The 21048-nt window shown below is 39.9% G+C and overlaps 1 protein-coding gene across 11 annotated transcripts in view; it reads left to right on the forward strand.

The window, feature by feature from the left end:
• Positions 1-21001, forward strand: part of TMX3 (thioredoxin related transmembrane protein 3) — a 37665-nt gene extending 16664 nt beyond the window's left edge. For 6 of the 11 annotated variants that reach the window (XM_036321723.1, XM_036321725.1, XM_036321721.1 and 3 more), the window contains 10 exons: positions 3130-3229; positions 4208-4285; positions 6711-6777; positions 7957-8055; positions 9227-9284; positions 9475-9528; positions 10312-10368; positions 14370-14499; positions 16022-16090; positions 17567-21001. In XM_036321723.1, the coding sequence (XP_036177616.1) occupies positions 3130-3229; positions 4208-4285; positions 6711-6777; positions 7957-8055; positions 9227-9284; positions 9475-9528; positions 10312-10368; positions 14370-14499; positions 16022-16090; positions 17567-17827 (973 nt within the window). In that variant the 3' untranslated portion in view covers positions 17828-21001. The remainder of the gene's footprint in view (positions 1-3129; positions 3230-4207; positions 4286-6710; positions 6778-7956; positions 8056-9226; positions 9285-9474; positions 9529-10311; positions 10369-14369; positions 14500-16021; positions 16091-17566) is intronic. The other 5 variants (XM_036321722.1, XM_036321716.1, XM_036321718.1 and 2 more) reach the window with 3 other exon arrangements.
• Positions 21002-21048: the final 47 nt, after the last annotated feature.

Below are 21048 nucleotides of genomic sequence, written 5' to 3' on the forward strand. Positions count from 1 at the left end.
ATGTGGCCCGCAGGCTGTAGTTTGAGGACCCCTGATCAAGGTAGTTTAACCTATATTGACTTTAAAAGTATAGGCACTTTCTTATGAGTTTGACAGGATGTATTATATTGATAGCTTTAAAGTAAATTGAAATATTGGGATGGATTTGTTGGGTGGCATGATACTCTCTGTTTTAAATTATTTGAGGAAAGGCAAAGAATTAGGAATGATCTTTATATAGTACTAGAGGCCTGGTACACGAAATTCGTGCACTGGGGGGTGGGGGTTCCCTCAGCCCAGCCTGCCCCTCTCACAGTCCGGGAGCCCTCAGTGGATGTCCTACTGATGGCCCTGTCTGCTGGGGCCTGCCCCCAGCTGCACCACATAGGCTCGAAGCAGTTGCCGTGTGTGTGTGTGTGTGTGTGTGTGTGTGTGTGTGTGTGTATGTGTCTGTGTGTGTGTGTCTCCACTGGGGGTCTGCCCCCAGCCACATTGGAGGCTCAGAGCAGGCACTGTGTGTGTCTGCTGGGGGCCTGCCCCCAGCCACACCATGGAGGCTTAGAGCAGGAGCCCCTCTGTGTTGATCTCTCAGGCTTCTGGACTCCACTGCATGTTGTACTCTCCCTTGAGCTATGGCCAGGATGGGGGTGCTGCTTGCAAGCCGGGCTCTCCTGCTCCCGGATCCCCATGGCGACCAGGGAGCAGGCCCAGCTGGGGGCTGCCCACAGGCCGGGCTTTCCTGCTCCTGGATCAGGCCCAGCTGGGGGCTGCCCTCAGGCTGGGCTTTCCTGCTCCCAGATCAGGTGCAGCTTGGGGCTGCCCGCGGGCCGGACTTTCCTGCTCCCTGATCAGGCGCAGCGGGGGGCTGCCTACAGGCCACACTTTTCTACTTACCGATGGCCGGATCACCACAGCAACCCAGGGCCCAGCGGCACTTTCCTGCTCTCCAATAGTCATAGGGTCCCGGCTGGGGGCGGGGCTTAGCAGTGCAGGGCTTAGGCGGCACGGGGGTCCCGGCTGGGGGCTCAGGTAGCACATAAGGGTCCCGGCTGGGGGTGGGACTTATGCCCCGCTGCCCAGGGCTGCACATGGGGCCCGGATGGCAGCTCACGCTGTCCAGCCCTGCCTGTAGTATAGGATAGAGGCCTGCTGCATGGGTGGGGGCTGGCTGGTTTGCCCTGAAGGGTGTCCCGGATCAGGGTGGGGGGTCCCGCTTGGGTGCCTGGCCAGCCTGGATGACAGGCTGATGGCTTTTTATAGGCTGCCCTCACCCCCTTTAGTGTGGGGTCCCCACTGGGGTGCCTGGCCAGTCAGGATGAGGGGCTGAAGGCCGTTTTCAGGCTGGCGCGTGACTGAAGCTCCCAGCCTCTCCTTTTTTTCTTTTTTTTTTATTCTGGGTTTTATTTACTTTCTATGGCTGTCACTGGAGCTGAGAGCTGGCTTTAGCTCTGAAGCCAGCTCCAGCCTGAGACCTTGGCTGCTGAAAGCAGATATCTGGGCTTTGTTTAGCTTCTATAATTGAAACTCTGTTGCCATCACTGCCGCTCTAAGTTCTGAGCCCGCTGCCGGCTGAAAGCAGCTATCTGGAGCTTGTTTAGCTTCTATAATTGCAACTTTGTTGCATCCGGAGCTCAGAGCTGGGCTGCCACAGGCCGGGAACCTTGGCTTCCTCCATCACTGGAGCAAGCAAGCCTCCTGTTCGCTTCAGCTGCCTGGCTGCCGCCTGCCATCTTGGTTGGCAGTTAATTTGCATATCCTGCTGATTAGCCAATGGGAAGCATTTGGGGGTATGGTCAATTTGCATGTTTCTCTTAGATAGGAGAGTTTGCAAAGCTTATTAATATAATTTTCACTGTATTTTTACATTGATTACACATTTAATTGTCTATTTGTTTTGTGAATAAGTAAATTTTACAATAACTTTATATTATATGAGGAGATTGCTAGTAGGTTGTACTTTATTCCCTCATGATTTACTTAGTCTTTATGCTTTAGCAATATTTAATGTTTGAGTTTAAGCTTAAGAAGGGCTCTCCTGATGTAACCAGGGGTGACTCTGTTGCAAATGAAATTTCAAGAGTCGGTTCTGGAGTTACATCAGTTACCTGTTAATTACTCAAGTAAAAATAGGAGCTAGAGTAGAGTGATGCAATGCAGCTAAAGAATTGTACGTTTTGAAAATGTGTTTGCCTTTGGAAAATGTGTTTTGTTCTTTTTGCAAATTTTGCGAAGTAAAAAATCTGATAACATAGGGCACATTTACAAGAAGACTCTTTTAGTTTTTTAATAATATTTTATACGTGGTATGTTTTGCAATAACCTTTGATGTAATCTCTTAGTCTTGTTGGGTTTGACATATGCTTATATAATAAAATCTTTGCCGGTTTGGCTCAGTGGATGGAGCATCGGCCTGCGGACTGAGAGGTCCCAGGTTCGATCCGGTCAAGGGCATGTACCTTGGTTGCGGGCACATCCCCAGTAGGTGTGCAGGAGGTAGCTGATCAGTGTTTCTCCCCCATCGATGTTTCTAACTCTCTATCCCTCTCTCTTCCTCTCTGTAAAAAATCAATAAAATATAAATAAATAAATAAATAAATAAATAAAATAAAATCTTTGTTCCATTTGGTTTTCTCTTTATGAGTTTCTTATGTACTATTTATGACTACTATTTTCCATTTTATTCTTCCTAAAAAGAATAGCATACTTATGAAAACTTTTAGATTTTAACCTCTGTAGGGCATTTTAAAATGATATAGCAATTAAATGAACAGTGTAAGATATAAATATTCTTAATATAGTATCAGAAACTCCTGGGATAGTGTTTCACATATGCTTGTGTGAATGATCTTTAAGAAAAAAAAAATACTCTTATGTGGATTGTTTGTTGAATATTGGCTAAGATGGTACTCTATTTGAAACTTAATATTTAAACTGGTAGATTAAATTGTGGGTGCTATATTTTTATTATATGGATGTAATAGTGGTCATGGGCTATAGTTTTATTAGATTAATATGGATTGGGTGATACACTTAAAATGCAGTTAATATAGCACTTAAACATTATAAATTTAGATCATATAGGTAGGATTGATTTGTTCTGTCTTTTGTTCAAATGCAAGTTCATTTTTTGTTTTTGTTGTTTTCAAACAGAGCACTAATTCGGCCACTTCCAAGTCAACAAATGTTTGAACATGTGCAGAAAAGACATCGTGTATTTTTTGTTTATGTAGGTGGAGAGTCAACTTTGAAGGTATCAGATGACTTTATTTTTTAATCCAAAAGTTTACCAAAGACTCAAACTTACTTCGCTTTTGTTGGACATACTTTAGCTCAATCTAAGTATTTTTATAATAAAAATATTTTCTTATATATCCTCTATAGTGTTTGCCTTCATGAAGCAAAAGTAAATAAAAAGTGGGCAGATGTTGTCTGCCTTGGAATTTCTTTTGTTATTGACCTGGTTAAAATTTTTAGCATTTTGAACCTTTGAGACTAAAAAGTGCAATTTAAATGTAAATTTTTTAAAGGCAACAGATCATTATCTTAAATTATTTTATATGTGTATATGTGCGTGTATGCACACACACCCTTCCTGTACTCATCAAATTAAATTAATAAACATGAATTGAGCTTATGTTGTACTTAAACTATTTGGAAGACTTTGAAAGCTCTTAATTACAATGGTCTTTCGCCATACAAACAGCTTATTTTATTTGCTTATAGTCTACTAGAGGCCCAGCGCACAAAATTCGTGCACGGGTAGGGTCCCTAGGCCTGGCCTGCAATCAGGGCCAATCTTCCCCAGCTGCTGGCAGCCAACAACTCCCTGCCACTGCCGGTCACCCTCTGTGTGTGGGGTGACCAGCAGGGCAATTGGGGCTCTGCTCTCACCTGCCTTGGCCTTGCGCGTCCGCTGCAACCCACCCCCAGTTCCCCGTTCCCCATCCGGTGATCAGAGCCTGCCAGCCGGGGGTAGGGAGCTGGGGGCAGCTCCTGCATTGAGCGTCCGCCCCCTGGTGGTCAGTGCATGTCATAGGACTGGTTGTTCCACTGTCTGGTCGATTTGCATATTACGCTTTTATCTATAGATCTTTTCACATAAAAGGACTTAAGATAGCAGATTGTGGTATACTAGTGAGTGAATGATACAGCTTGCTCTGATTGTTAATGAAGAATTAATTTGGTCTTAATATTTTAAAGTCACCCTTTTTTGTTTGTATTTTCACAGGAGAAATACATAGATGCTGCTTCAGAATTAATTGTATATACATACTTCTTTTCTGCTTCAGAAGAAGTGGTTCCTGAGGTAATATTTAAAATTAGACTTTAATAACTTAATTTTAATCTTTAACTTATTACTTGATTTTATCTGTGAGATTTATTAACTGTGATTTGTGTGGAAACAGTAAACATGTTCAATTGGTACCAGATTGCTTATTGTTAACAAGCAAATATCACTAGATTGATAGCATTTACAGATTTTATTTACATTAATTTTTTTTCTTTAAAATAATAGCAGCTGTGAGAGGTGATATTCATACCCTTAATTGTTATTCATACCCTTAATTGTTTTGTAAGTAGTGGATTTACTTATGTATATCTGTAGAATAAATGACTACTTCTTAGCCTCTAATCTTGTGCCAAGCACTGTTTAAGTTCTGGATTGATGATGAGCCAATGCCTCAGACCCTGATAAGATGGAGCTCACATTCTCCTGGTGGAGGAAGTGGACTTCATGTTAGCATTGCAGGTGATCTCCTCTGTTGGTCTTCAGACTGAGGTAGTGATCCTTAGTAAACAGATCTATAAATAGGATATCATGATCACTATACTAATAAAAGGGTAATATTCTAATTAGACTGGTCGACTGGACATCTTTCAGACATCTGACTTTCTTCCAGACAAAGCCATGGTGGCAGGGGCCAAGGCAGAGGTGGTTAGGGACGATCAGGCAGGCAGAGGAGCAAGCAGTTAGAGGCGATCAGGCTGCCATGGGGGAGCAAGCAGTTAGGGGCACGATCATGCCGATGCAGGGAGCAAGCAGTTAGGGGGCGATCAGGCCAGCAGGGGAGGGCAGTTAGGGGGTGATCAGACAGGCAGGGGAGCAGTTAGGGTGCAGTCAGGCCGGCAGGCAGAGATGGTTAGGGGCAATCAGGCAGGCAGGCAGAGGTGGTTAGAGGTGATCAGGCAGCCAGGCAGGTGAGCGGTTAGGAGCCAGCAGTCCTGGATTGTGAGAGGGATGTCTGACTGGGATCGGGCCTAAACCGGCAGTTGGACATCCCCTGAGGGGTCCCAGATTGGAGAGGGTGCAGGCCAGGCTGAGGGATACCGTTCCCCCTCCCCCCCCCACCCCCCCACCTGTGCATGACTTTCATGCACCAGGCCTCTAGTAAAAATAAGGGAGCAGTGCATTTATGGGGAGCAGTTAGAGGTGGGATGGCTGCTCTAGATTCCTTGATCAAGAAATATCAATCTGAGAAGAAATAGTTGAACTGGGGACTTAGATAATACGAAGGAGCCATGTAGAGATCTGTGGCCAGAGGAAACCAGAAGCAGGGAACAGATACTACAGGTGCCCACAATGAGAACCCGCCTGGCATATTTGCGAACAGAGTAGTAAGCCAGTGTGGTCTTAATGCAATGAGAAAGGAAATAGCAGGTAGTTGGAGGCCTGTGGAGGCCTTGCAGGTCATGGCCAATCATGTGATCAGTTGAAGTTGGTGAAGGACTTGGTCTTACGTTCATTTTAAGAATATTACTCTATGCCAAGCGCAGAATGAATTGGATAGTGATGATAGTAGGTCCCAAGATCAGTTGAACTCTTGAAGTAATATAGGAAGTTTGGGCTTGGAGGTTAGTTAGTAAGAGAATCAGGGAGAAGTGAAAGAATTGTTGTGCTTGGGAAATAGAATTTTTTGTGCTTGCTGATCTGGAGGGCAAAGGAAGAATTAAGAATGACTTTAGGTTTTTGGTTTGAACAGCTGGGTAGATGGTGGTGTTTTCATGAGCTTTGGGGCTATAGCCGAAGGAAAAGGTTGGGGAATGGGGTGGGGGTGGGGAGGGCATGAACAAGAGTTTTGAATTGTTTATTTTAATTTGATTCAGCATATTAGATATCCAAGTACAAGCATCAAATACACAGTTGGGTTTGGGATCTAGAGTTAAGTCTGTATAAATAAACTCCTTAAACATTGGATGCAAAGTTTTAAGGAAGTAAGAGATCCCAGGACCTAATGACAGCAAAGGAAAATGACATGAAATAGCCAGTGCATAGGAAAACAAGTTGAGTGAGGAAGCCAAGAGAAAAACTGTAACGTTCAGTGTGTAAGATTCCCAGGTAAAGCAATGTAATCATCGCATAGCCCTGGGGTGGTGGGGAGGGACTGGAACCTGCCTGTGCTGACTAATGCCTTAGTTCCTGCTCTTTGGCCACTTCACAGTGCCTCTCATCCTTTACTTCCTACATCTTTAGGTCTGTTGTCCACTCTAAGAGTATTCCATTGTTTCCACTAGAGCAACCAGGGCACTATGCCTGGTGATGGGTATATAAAGAGATCAAACCCAGTCCTTGAATGAACTTGGGATTCACTGTGCCCTTTTTAAATAATTGTAACAATTTGTCATTGTTAGGTGTTTTTTTCTCCTTTCCTGGCATCCTTTAATAATCTTGAAATCATAGCTACAAATTGAAAAATTTTAACTAAGATTGTGTACACATCTGATCTTTGCAGTACGTGACTCTGAAGGAGATGCCCGCCGTGCTTGTTTTCAAAGATGAAACTTACTTTGTTTACGATGGTAAGTTCCAAAGCTTTAGCTTACATAAAACATTTTAACATTAAAATTGTGTCTCTCTTACAGTATTTGGGTGTTGATGAAAGATTTTGTAAATGTATCTCCTTCTTACAGCTCCCATAATCTACCCAGTTAGTTGAATGACTGACTGACACATTTTTCTTACCCTTCAACTTAGTGTTCTTTCCTTCTGGGTTGTGGTATTGAATGTTTCTTTTATTTTTATTTTTTGGTGAGGTCATTTGCCTTTTTCAGAAGTGAACCCTATGCAGTTTCTATACATTTCTTTAAATTTTCAAAATTAATTTTTTAAAAAGATATATTTTAGACCAGGGGTGGGCAAACTTTTTGACTCAATGGGTTCTTAAACTGGACCGGAGGGCCGGAACAAAAGCATGGATGGAGTGTTTGTGTGAACTAATATAAATTCAAAGTAAACATCATTACATAAAAGGGTATGGTTTTTTTTTTTTTTAGTTTTATTCATTTCAAACGGGCCAGATCCAGCCCGTGGGCCATAGTTTGCCCACACCTGTTTTAGACACACAAAAAAATGAAAAAATATAACATCCTCAATAGTGGTGACGTCTGTATGTTCTTGCCTACCACCACCTCTTCCTGCTCGACAGAAGCAGCCACTACTCAGCATTGCTTCCTTGAAGCAAATACTCAGCTTGGTTTTAAAATATTTTTATTATGTTAAATATACACAATAATAAGCAGAATGCTAAATAATAAATCCCTACATACATACCCATCACCCAGATGAAACAGGGACCAAGCTCTTACCCACATTTGCTTCAACAAGTTTTCTCTTCAACAAAAGTTGAAGTGTTTGAAAGCAGAATCCTGGGGGTGTTTAATTATTGTGTGCTTTATTCCGCATCTCTTAAAAATGTGGCCTTTTTTTGGTTTAGGTAACCACATGCTGTTATAGCACTTAACAAAGTTAACAGTCATTTCCAGATGCTGCTCTGAGGTATGCAGCAAACTCACAGTGAAGCATTGCTCTGTGCATCAGACCTTTACTGCATCTGTGTGTTTAGAATACACCTCTATAAATGGAATTTATGAATTGAAGATTATGATCCTGGCATTTTATACATATTGCTGGAGTAGAATATTGTAAACATCATAAAAACATATCTACACTATAATTATCAAATTTCTTTTGTTTTTAAGAGTATGAAGATGGTGACTTGTCATCTTGGATCAACAGGGAGAGGTTTCAGAATTATCTGACTATGGACGGCTTCCTCTTGTATGAACTTGGAGATACAGGTAGAAATATACATATAGCTCTCTCTTACTGCACAGAATTTCTCCTTGATTAATCTGAGAAAATTAATTTTAAGCTCTATTTTAAAATATGTTTTTGTTTATTTATTTTTAGAGAGAGAGGGAGAGAGAGAGATAGAAACATCAAAGAAAGAGAAACAATGATCAGCTGCCTCCTGCCCCCTATGGGGGATTGAGAAATGGTTGATTTAATAGCACATGTATATACCTACTTTGAGCCAGAAACTGTCCCAATATTTTGGTGCATGTAATCTCATTCAACTCTCCCAGTAACTTTGAAATTTATACTAGTTTCTAAAGTAAGGTGAAGTTGCCGAAACCGGTTTGGCTCAGTGGATAGAGCGTCAGCCTGCGGACTGAAGGGTCCCAGGTTCGATTCCGGTCAAGGGCATGTACCTTGGTTGCGGGCACATCCCCAGTTGGAGATGTGCAGGAGGCAGCTGATCGATGTTTCTCTCTCATCGATGTTTCTAACTCTCTATCTCTCTCCCTTCCTCTCTGTAAAAAATCAATAAAATATATTTAAAAAAAATAAATAAATAAAGTAAGGTGAAGTTACTGAGGTAAATCATACAGCTAATAAGTGCTTCACCATTGTTCGCCAAGGCAGAGAACATGATAGACACTGAGCGTCATGCTGCCTTCCTAGAGAATATCAGAGATGAATGGGGTTTATATTCTGTGCAGGATTAAATAACTTTGCTTCAATTTTATTCTGTGTATTATTACTGGAAAGTAGTGACTCGTGGTACCGAAGGGAATAGCAATGTAAAAATTATTCTCCTTATACACCGTTCTTTTAGAGCTACAGTAATTAATAGTAAGTTTTGTTTATCGACTTATTTCTTATGGTTTTTGTTATTGAAAGACTTCTTATTTTAATCATTTTGTGGGTTGTATGAAAAATACAATTTGTGTATGTAAACTGTTAAATATTTACTGTTGTTTAATTATGAGGATGGGAGCTGGGAGGGAACTTAACACTTGGAGTCCACTAACTCACTGATTGACTCTACTGAGTGTAACGTGTGAGATAACTGGAAGTTAATTCTAGAAGCAATGTTTACTAATTCCCCATTCACAGCTGCAATAATAATTGAAAAGTTTGCATAATGAGGGTTATTGAATTTAGATATGTTTTTCTTAATTTCAGGAAAGCTTGTAGCTATTGCAATTATTGATGAGAAAAATACATCAATTGAACATACCAGGTAAAGTGCCTTGAAATCGTTTTAAGCTTTCAGTGTCACCTAACTCAGACTTTACATGGCTTCAGATAAACTTAATATAGAGTATCTTTTCCTGCAGTTTTAGATCAAGTGGCAGATGAGATGTTATAATGGAGTAATTATATATTTCAAGTGAAAAATGAAATATATTCATTTGTTTGTTGTTCTACAGTTTGAAGTCAATTATTCAGGAAGTTGCTAGAGATTACAGAGATCAGTTCCACAGGTAGGTGCTTGTACTCAGGACAACTCCTCTATTTTTGTTTAACTGTGTTTTGTACAATTAACCAAAAAGACTACTCTTTCATACTTACCCAGATGAATCAAGGAGCTGAGTGATTGCATTTCTGTATGAATTGTCTGGACTTGAAGTTTGTTGATATGTCCCCTCAACAAATTTGCAACATACCTGTTTCTTGATAGGATTTGGGATAAGTTTGCAGTAAGAAGATGTACGTAGGCTCATACATTTGAGATAAAGTTAAATGAGCAATCTCGAGTCAGATAGACAAATGATGCTTATAACAGGACCTCAAAGAATAACGGAATATTAAAATAAGTGATATTTTTGCAGTGTGCTAAATCATTCTATTTGTTGCTGGCATGAGATAGTCAATATAAATTTGTTATATTAGTTAGTTGCTATTCCCTTTTATTGCATCTTCTAATGAGGTATCAGTGATATATACTTATAAATGAGCCATCTTTTGAGTAATCCTCTTGTTGGGTGTGTAACTTAAACCTGTTGTATAGTTTGAAAGACTTATATTGCCTTGAATTTAAATATATACAAAGTAGAAATGTCTTAGAATGTGTTTGATTTTACTTATGTGTGTTCATATCTCAGAAGTCTGTAGAATTCACACTCTTCTACATTTATTATATGTAACTTACACGTTAAGCGTTTATTTACATGCTTACCAAGTTCCATTCTTTTTTTGTACTAAATATTGCTTCCTCTCTCTCTCTCTCTGTCTCTCTCTCATTTTTGGTTATTGTTGTTGGTTAGGGATTTTCAGTTTGGACATATGGATGGGAATGACTATATAAATACCTTGCTGATGGAGTAAGTACTAAATGATTTCCCTATCAATTCTGTCTATTTTTAAATTTCTGTTTTTTAGAGACAGACAGAAGATCTAATATAATGCACACAATCTCTCAATAAATACTTTACATTTTTAAGTCTACATTTAAAACTTTTATATTTTTCTATACTAAAAAATGTCTTTCAGTTCAGTGTTAATAATTTATAGTTTTGAAAAGAAGCATCATTCAAAAACATATAAAATTCATATTTTCATTTAATACACACCTTACCTTAAGTTCAATTTCAGTGAACAGTTTAACTTAAGAATTAATTTTTAACATTCAAGAATGAATTACTATCCAAAAGAATTTATTTTAACAGACTAAAATAGTTTTACAGGGAAAATGTGCAAGTTTAAAATAACTTTATCAATTATATTATGATGTAAAAATCTGAAATGTTACTTCATAAAGTTGTTATTAGGAACATTTGCCATACTTATTTTGAATTAATATGTTTCAAATAAGAACCTACTCAATTCAGTGGACATTTAGTGAGTAGTTACAGTATATCATATACTGTGTTTGGCACTACTGATGCAAAAAAAATGAGAAAATTAGTGTCCCTGTCTTCAGATGCTTGTAGAAACCTAAAATGTCTTCAGATGACCTTGTAGAAGTCTTTAAGAAATTGCTTTGCTATACTATCTCCTAAAGGGTGATGCTCTATCATAGAAATGCATTTTGAGTAGGATATTTACTATATATGTAGTAGGGACTTCGATACAACCATTTCTAATAATGGCCTTCGAGGCAAGCCAACACATTGATTCAGTTCAATAGCGTTTGTAAGAGGCCAAAGCAGTTTGGGTCCAATAAATAACTGCTTGCCCAGGATAATATTCAGAATATGTAGAGATGGAGAGACATACTACCTTCATGAGAATTATTTCTAATACAAGTTGTGAGATAGTAGAATTTTTGAGCTATAGTTGTGGTGAAAGAACAACAATAATCTCTACCACCAACCCCTTAGAGTTTGGAGTGGTTGGTTTCTCTCTTATTCATACTATGCTGCTTTTGGTGGTGTTTTTTTTGTTTGTTTGTTTTGTTTTTTAAGGAGAGAAGTTATATAATGGTGGTATATAATATAATATAATTGAAAGTCCATATTGAGCACTTACCTGTGACCAAGGCTGAACTGAGTGGTCAGTCAGTAAGGTATAAATACTGTAATTATCTCCATTTTATATAGGTGAGGAAATTCAAATTTCTTAGAAGAAACTCAAAGGTGTTAAATAATATGCCAAAGGATGCATCAAATAAGTTAGAAATCCAGTTCTCAAATTCACACCCCTCTTGCTCCAAAGCTCTTCACTACTATAACATTAACATTGACACATAAATCAGTGGAGCTTTTAACATACGGCAAATACATATTATATAAAACAAGAGGCCCAGTGCATGAAATTCGTGCACTGGTAGGGTCCCTAGTGGCTGCTGGCCAGGACTTCCCTTCCTTCCCCTGGTTGCCTGCCGCAGCCACCATCACCAGCCTGGGCTTCCCTCCCTTCCCCCGGCTGGCCCCGCCCCCTGGTTGAACTCCAGGAAAAACTCCCGGTTGAGGGGACAATTTGCCTACTACACTTTTATTACATAGCAACATTGATTATATTTTTTTTTCTCAAAATAAATATGATACTATCAAATCTTTGGTCTATTAAATTATTTTGTATTGAGTTTTGTGAGTATATAGTTTAAAGGAAATAAAATGAGATGTTACCTTGCACTATTACTCATATGGAGTTTAATTACACAGTCAGTTAACCATTGCCTAATAACAATGCTGGGAAATAAACCACCTTGAAACCCAATGGCTTACAGTAGGAATCATGTATTCTCTCTCCCTGGTCTGGGCTTGGCTGACTGGCTGGGCACAGACAGATGTGGCTTCAGGTCTGCTCCACATGTCTTTAATGCCCTTGACCTTGGAAGGATATTTCCTTGGGAATACCCTTCTCATTGCAGTCACAAAACACAAGAAAGCAAACCCAGCAATGCAGACACGTGTCCAGCCTCTGCTTTGTCAAGTGTGTTACCTACCTGTTGACCTAGTCATGGCCCTGCCTCAGTGTCAGGGGTCAGATGAGCATGTTTCGCCTTACCTCAGTGGACAAAGGGTGTGGCATAGGGAGGTATAGAGAATTATGAGCAACAAAGTAATCTTCTGGACTTAGTTACTATTTGCAATAATTAGTGGTGTAAATTCATTTTCTCCTTTTGCATAACACTTTTATATAGACATACAGATAACTGTAAGCTAATGTGTAAGTGACATACAAAATTACAAGTCTTTTAATATATATATATATATATATATACTAGAGGCCTAATGCACGAAATTCGTGCAAAGGGTAGGCCTTCCTTCTCCCAGCTGCCCTCTGGGATCCGGAACCCGGGTCTTGGGCTTCTCTCCAGCATCCAGGACCCGGCTTCCCTTGCAGCCCCAGCTTCGTCCAGAAGGTCGTCCATTCTAATTGGCATATTGCACTTATCATTAAAGATAAATATATACATATATATGATATATACATACACACACACACACACACACACACTCACACACTCTAGAGGCCTGGTGCACAAAATTCGTACACTGGAGAGGTGTCCCTCAGCCCAGCCTGCACCCTCTCCAATCTGGGATCCCTCTCACAATTCGGGATTGCTGGCTCCCAACCGCTCTCCTGCCTGCCTGCCTGATCACCCCCTAACCACTCCTTTGCCAACCTGATCGGTGCCTAACTGCTCCCCTGCCAGCCCAATTTCCTCCAATTGCCCTCCCCTGCCAGCCTGGTCCCTCCCCTGCAGGGCTGGTCGCCCCCAATTGCCCTCCCCTGCAGGCCCGGTCACCCCTAACTGCCCTCTCTCCCCTGCAGGCCTGGTCGCCTCCAACTGCCCTCCCCTGCTGGCCTGGTCACCCCCAACTGTTCTCTCCTGCTGGCCTGGTTGCCCCTAACTGCCCTCCCCCGCTGGCCTGATTGCTCACAACTGCCCTCCCCTGCTGGCCATCTTGTGGTGGCCATCTTGTGACCACATGGGGGCGCCATCCCATGCCCACTGCCCAGAGGTCCTCCGCAGCTGGGTGGAATGCTTGCCTTGTCACCGTTATTAAAACTTTTATTAGATATGTCTTATCTAATAAAAGCTTTAATATGCAAATTGACTGTCACTTCATCACAAAGATGGCGGAGTCCATAGCCACAAGATGGTGGCGTCCAGTCCTCTCAGCCCTGCCAGAGTCTCCCAGTCCTGGGGGGTGAGGCCGCTGAGAGCAGACAGCGTGAGCAGCCTGGCTGTGGTGACGAGGCAAGTGTTCCACCCGGCCGCAGAGGGCCTCTGGCCAGGCTGGGCGTGGAACGCTTGCGTTGTTGCAGGCCAGGCTGAGGGGACACCCCCCCCCCCACACCCCAGTGCACAAATTCCATGCACTGGGCCTCTGGTATATATACAGTAGAGAAACATTTAAAGCAAAATTCAAAGTAATCGAGAGTTTGACAGAATCACAATCATGGTGAAACAACTTATTCACTAGGGTTTTCAAAATATAAGGCAGAAAAAATACACTGGACACATACATTATGCATAACAAAACTTACAATATGGATGGATAGCCAAACAAACATAAAATACACTTGGGTTGTATGTGATTAACAGAGATGGTATTTAACTATATCTGTAGCAAGGAGTAATACTACCCAGAAATTGATACTTTGTACATAATTTTTCTCCTTAAGTTTAATTATGAAAACTCAGCTGTTTTATATTATATGTAGCATGTTCTTCATGTAATCTTAATATAGCTAGTTTTCAGAATTGATGCAAAATTTGAAATTTCGTGTAGTCAAAAGGAGGCAAAGCTATTAATACGGCTCCTTCTTTTTGTATTATAGTTACTTATATATAATATAAGCAAATATCAGAATGTTTGTTATCTGTGTGTTTATGTGGATATTGATTTCTTTGTTTTTCTATTTCCAGTGAATTGACTGTCCCAACTGTAGTTGTACTGAATACTTCAAACCAACAATACTTTTTACTAGATAGAGAGATCAAGAATACTGAAGACATGGTCCAGTTTATTAATAGCATTTTGGATGGCACAGTAGAAGTAAGTTGTTCACTTCTGTTTCAAAGGATGATGACAGGAGATGGAGGAGAAAACAGTTCTTCTCTGATTCTGAAAGGGACTGTCAGTGGCAACTGGGGAGAGGGGAGGCCTCCCCTCTATACCCTGCTTCTTTCACATTGTGGCAGATTCTTCGTGTCACGACACTGCTGAGGGGTGGAAATGTCCTATAAGGGTGATTTGGGGGCATTTTTGGTGATTTGGAGGTGCTTCTGGCTTTAGAGTCAGGGTGTAGGGATGCTTTCATGTGCAGTGCACAGAGCTGTGCCAATAGTGAACTGTCCTGGTTCTTAGAACCTTCCTGGAGTCCAGAGGACGATTGGTTAAGTTATTTGGAATGGTTTTCCTAGAAAACCTGTTAATAAGACCAGTTTCTTAAGAGATAAGGAAATATATTGAGAATTAGAGCCACAGTGGAGATTTCCACATCCTATAAAATATTTCTCAGAAATAATGAACGAGAAGTCTTAACTTTTTCGTTTTCTATAAATCTTACTAGAGTGTTTTTTGGACTGTTGCAGCCCATGGTAGAGGGTCATGAAACCACATCAGCAGATTAAATTAGAAAGAAATGAGTCTTCTATGCTTCCATGAAGTTTAGTTATCTTGTTTCAACTTTACACAAACTTTATATGAAAGTTGGCTCACAGAGTAGCAAGTATTTCTGCTTTAGAAATAACAGTAGGGATTTTATATTTCTGAAGGTAACACCTGTTGGAATATAACTCACCTGTGTGTGTAAGAGAGCCCTTCTATTAATGGGTTAGTGAAACCCAACTCAGACTATTAACAAAAAGGTCTCACTGGCTCACCTGGCAGAGAAAGTCAAGGGATGGGGCAGACTTCAGGGGTGACTGGATGCCATGAATGTGATTGATTTCCATCAGGAATTTTTCTGTAAAAGCCTTTTGGCACTCTTTTCTTTATTTTTATTTTTTTAAAATATGTTTTTATTGATATCAGAGAGAGGGAAGGAGAGGGAGAGAGAGATAGAAACATCAATGATAGAGAGAATCATTGATTGGCTGCCTCCTGCACACTCCCTATTGGGGATTGAGCCCATAACCCTGGCATGTGCCCTGACTGGGAATTGAACCTTCACCTGCTGGTTCATGGGTCTACTACGCTCAACCACTGAGCCACACTGGCCAGGTGGCACTCTATTTTTTGAGCTTCATCTTCAGGGAAACTCTGTATACAGTAGCAAAGACCCCGGCAGCATCTAGAGTTGAATAGTGTCAGCTAAATTCAGAAATGGGGCAGGCCTGTCCTCGGGGGGGGTGTGACTAGGGAGGATGGATTCACAGAGTCAGTGTCTACACAGGAAGCAGGGGAAGGTAGGCCAGGGAAGCAGGGCATGCTTACACCTGGCCCTTCAGGTGCTTCATGCTATCCATCCTCAACCCTTGCCCTCAACCCTGGACTGGCATTTGTAAGATTACCTAACAGAAAATTGAAGTAATAGTACTTAATGGTGTAATTGTCTTTTTCTATTAAATTTAAGGCCCAAGGAGGTGATAGCATTTTGCAGAGATTGAAAAGAATGGTATTTGATGCTAAATCTACTGTTGTGGTAAGTTGTGACAGTTTGCTTAATTTTGTTGATAATAGACAGTATATAGGTGTATAAGTTTTTTATGTCTAAGGTAAAATCTGGAATTTGAAAGGATTAGGTAAAAATATTTTCATTTGCTAGGGAAGAACAAGTCTGTGTTTACATTAAGAATTTATGTTCATTGGTGGAAATTGTTTCTCTGGTCTCCATCTCTTTGTGTTTGGTGAGTAACTGCCATTCAGAACCAGTGAGCGTGACAGCAGTGTTTTCCAGTCTTTCCTCCCCGTTTCTGTAAGTTCTTGGATCCGAACCCTTCTTGCTTAGAGCTCTCAGAAATCATCTTACTACCCAGCTTTGGCTCAAGCTTGTGAGTAGAGGCCTTCCTGAATCTGGTGGAGCCTTACGTTTGGCTCTAGTTGCCTGTCTGGATCTACTCCCTGCATGTTTTCATTCATTCTGGCCAATACAGCTGACCTTCTCTTGGTGAGAGATGAGTTCTAATAGTTTTACTCCATGCATTCTTCAGTTTACCAGTAGTGACCTTCTTTACCTCCCTATTGACACCAATGTGGATTGGCCCTCAGCACCTTATGTCCAGCCGCTGCTCTGACGTCCACTTGGTTTTCTCATTTCCTCTTGCCATCTCCAGCCTTTTCTTACACCACTGCACAACTCATAGCACGAGAATAGTCAGTCTTGATCACTTTCCTTCCCCTCTCAGTGATGCACATCCGAGTCCTCTTTGCATCTCCGGTGCTGTCTTCCTGCTCTTTGACTGCTGCGTCAACTTCCCTGCTGTGTCATGCTGGTGCTTACACCTTACCATGCCCAGCCGCATTCTCACTCTTGCTTACATTTCTGCCTCAAAACACCTTAATTTTATGAAGCTTTCTTCTGTTTCCTCAATCCACAGTGCCCTTGCACTCCTCTGAATTTGTCTACATGGTTCTAAAGAGTTAGTCACTCAGAATGTACTGTAGTTGAAAACCTAACCAGGGAAATTGCTTTTACTTTTTTGGGAGCTGAGGAGACAGCAGATAAATTTACAGAAATTACTAAGTGAATGTGGCCTTACTACTAACTAGATAAGTCCGAGTATTAAAAATGTCATGTGAAAGCAATGTGTTACACCGTCTTTATGGTAAATAGCCTTCCCAGTGAGCCGAGTTCTGGAGCCAGGAACACCAGCTGCCAAGCACACAGGAGCCATCACACAGACCTTTGTGGTTCATATGAGAAAAAGAAATGGCATAAGAAACGGCATAAAGCATTTGGTGCATTTTCTACTGCCCGGAGCTGATTACACTCACACACACACGAGATAAAATTTCTATCTTTTACAGTATCTTTAATATGGTAGTTACTGCAGAAACATTGACATTGAGCAGGTTGGACAGCAGCAAGAGAACAAAACCTGTAGTGGTTTTTCATTCATTCGTGCTGTTTATGTATGAATGCACTTGAGGGCACTGAGCTGTAATTCTCTCTCCACAGTCCATATTCAAGAGCTCTCCGATCATGGGCTGCTTCCTCTTCGGCCTGCCTCTGGGTGTCATCAGCATCATGTGCTATGGCATCTACACAGCCGACACAGACGGAGGCTACATAGAAGAGCGGTATGAAGTGTCCAAAAGCGAAACTGAAAGCCAGGAAGCCACGGAGGAGAGCAGAGAACTGCAGGAGCCAAGGAGCGGACAGTCTCTACTGCCTGCCAGGCAGGAGCCCAAGGATGTATTAGAGAAGAAGACAGATTGAGACTCTGCTATGATGTCAAATTACTATTAAAGAGCCTATTTATTGAATTTAGAGGTTTAATCATGGTCTTTACAGAAGAGAACAAGTTATTTGTATTTTGCTAATATCAACTGCATGGATTACAGTAGTCCTTAAAAATGGGGAGATGTTGGGAACAAAGAGAGGAAATATGTATCTAAAAAAATATTCCATGGAAGTTTACCTTGTACATGTTAAAACAGATCAGTTCTTTGTGCAAGTTTCTCTGTCTGAATATTCGGTGACAGAATTAAGATTCCTGGGCTGAATATTTAAGTGCGTCAGTCAGGTAGGAGATAGTGTTTGGTAGAGAAAAATAGGATTCCACCTCCTACCATCATTCTCTTATATTTTGAATACAGTTTATATGGACATAAGTCTTTAAAATGTAGGGACTTTAAGGGGAACCAATAACTTTTTCCATGGATCATACTAAGATTACGAAATTTTAAAAATTTGGTTTTATATGGCATAGCAATTTTATTTTGTTATTTTTAAAGGAGAGAAAAGTTACTTTTTAACTTTATACTTAGTTGTGTTATAAAAATTTCACATTGGCCTAAATAGTGGCAAAAAATAGTCTATGTTTGATATTTGTAACAGAAACAGATTTTCTTGGAGCAGTGATTATTAACCATGCCTGCGAAGCTGTTGGCAGGCATCTCAGCAGTCACTGTGGGAAAGGAAGGTGTCTGTGGCTCCTGCCCTGCATTAGCCAGACAGCCTGCTTTATTTCTCTGTTTTCTATATTGAGATTTCTAAAAATTTCCTTAGATTAAAAGCACCTGCTGCTTTTTAAAAAGTAATATATGTCATATTTTATGTTTATAGCATTGTAACTTTTTGGTAACTTATCTGTGTATGTGTGTGTGTGTGTATACATGTGCGCACACACATATATACATATCATATTTATTGGCATACATCTGTTATGTAATACTATGGGCATGTCTATGTTCATAACGGGTAATGAGTGACATAATCAGCCTGTCAACAAAATCATGCTCAGTGATTTAAGAGGTCGACCAGTTATCTTCTCCATCCTCTCAATTCTGTCAGCCCTCTCAGCCTGTCGTCTTCTCTCTATAATAAGATGTAGGAAATCTCTATCTGACGGAATGCATAAAAATTGGTGTTTTTAAGTAATAGCTTGATATGTTTATTGTAGATTAGTTTATCTTTGAGGTCTTGATTGTAGCTAAGTTTAGAATTTTTATTAGATGGCTTTTTTTCCTTGAGTAATTGGGTTATCCAATATAAAGATTTTTATCAAATGTTTTAAAATGTTCATTCACTTTAAAACTGTAATTTGTGGTCCTGACACTGGAGTTGTGCAGGGTTTTGATCCCCAAGGGCAGTCTTTGGTGATTTCTAATGCCTCACTGATCACAACTAAACTGAAGCTGTGTCTTAAGTACTGAGGAGTTACTAGTAATTGTTTTATTATACCTATGTACTTTATTAATATGTAATAATTACTAATTCTTAATGTTTGGCACCCTGTTAGTATTTTATAGTAAGGAATCACATATGCAGTCCCAAGGAATTTCAGGAAATATTAGAATGAAGTGTTCTTAAATGGAATTTAGAGATAAATGCTATTAATTTGACCAGTAGATTCCTCTCCAAAGAGTAATGAAGGATTCTTTTGGAAGATAAATATTAATGTTCCTAGGGGTCAGGCTTGTTTTGCAACAGTGAAAAGCCAACATAAATACAGATGCCTCACTTGAATCTCAGCCTAGTAAGGAAGTTAGCTATTGCCCAAAAAGCAGGAAATGATAGAATATGTTATTTCTTTTTGCTTTGTGTTTATCACTATCAGATGTCCATCATTTGCACGTTTTTTGTCTTTTCTCAAGTATCAAATGAAAGACCTCAAGGGGAAAAAAAAATTAAAGAAAGAGTAAAGCTCAGTATGTATCAACAAACAAAAGTCCAGCGATTTTTGTCTTTAGTCTCTGTTACCTTTTTCACAACTTTATACTGTTTGTTGTCCCGTATTCTGTTTGTGTTTCAAAGTGTGTCTATTGGGAAAACAAAATATGTAGATTGTTTGTAAGTGAATAATTTGACTTCCTTTTTTGTACTAGTATTTTGCTTTTTACATGTCTCTAGGATATTGTCAACTCTTTGCAAAACAAATTTAAATTTTGCTCACTGGTATGCTTTTCCCTTCAATGTGATGTTAGAGCTTATTAGAAATGCTTTTTTTTTTTTTTCATTTCCAGAAAAGAAAAAAGAAAAAAAAAAAAACACTTCAAAATAAAGGTAGATTTCTTAAGGAATCTTGTAGAACAGATCCTAATTCTATAATGAATCTTCCTATGATTACATAGAAAGAAAGAGTGGGAATTGCTTGCAGTCTGTGGGCCTTGTTACAGTAGTAAAGTTCATTTCTAACTTCCAAAATGCAAAGTTCTAGATGTTTGCTGTTGCTGAATCTGGTGCCCAGACAGTTGTCAAAGATAATTCAGAGAGAGTGCATGTTTTTAATCAAGCCATGCATCCCATGTGCTTGCAATTCTTTTAGTTTTACTGTGTACTTTAATATTTCTCTAATATTGCTGCTTCTGAAACTTCTTTGACATGGATTAGATCTAGAATTTTCATTTTCTTCTTCACACATGCTTCCTGGTATCTGATTTAGTAGTAACATTAGGAGCCAAATGCCTAGAGGTTAAAGAAGGAGTCTGTATGAGTAAACAATTAGCTGTATTGTTTTTGGTTAGTGGATTTTTGTTGTTTCTTGTGATTTGTTTCAGGGGTCTTATTTTGTTGTGGGTTTTTTTTTGTATGTTTTCTTTTGTTTTTATTTTGCAAAAATAATTTCAATATTTTCATAGATTCAATCTGATACGAAGGTATGACAGGGAAAAATCCCTGGGCTGTTCTTATGCAGAAATTGCCCAGTTACACCAATGTGGGATGTTAAGACAGTCAATAAGTGGGGTTAGGTTTGCCATTTTATTTTTATAAATATCTATTTTTCCTGAATGTGTCCGAGTCCAAGAGTGGGCCAACAGTTTTCTACATTGGACTAATCTATAAAGGTTTTTTGAGAGTCTGTATTACTAGCTGAATCCTAATATCCTGCCTTAGGACGCCAATTGTAAACCTTTGTTTTTCTAAAATAAATTAACTGAAAACATGTAATCGCTTATTTTTACTGTTTATTTTTTCTTGTGATATGAATAATTCTC

Source organism: Myotis myotis, unplaced genomic scaffold (genome assembly GCF_014108235.1).
Source record: "Myotis myotis isolate mMyoMyo1 unplaced genomic scaffold, mMyoMyo1.p scaffold_m19_p_9, whole genome shotgun sequence".
Lineage (NCBI taxonomy): Eukaryota > Metazoa > Chordata > Mammalia > Chiroptera > Vespertilionidae > Myotis > Myotis myotis.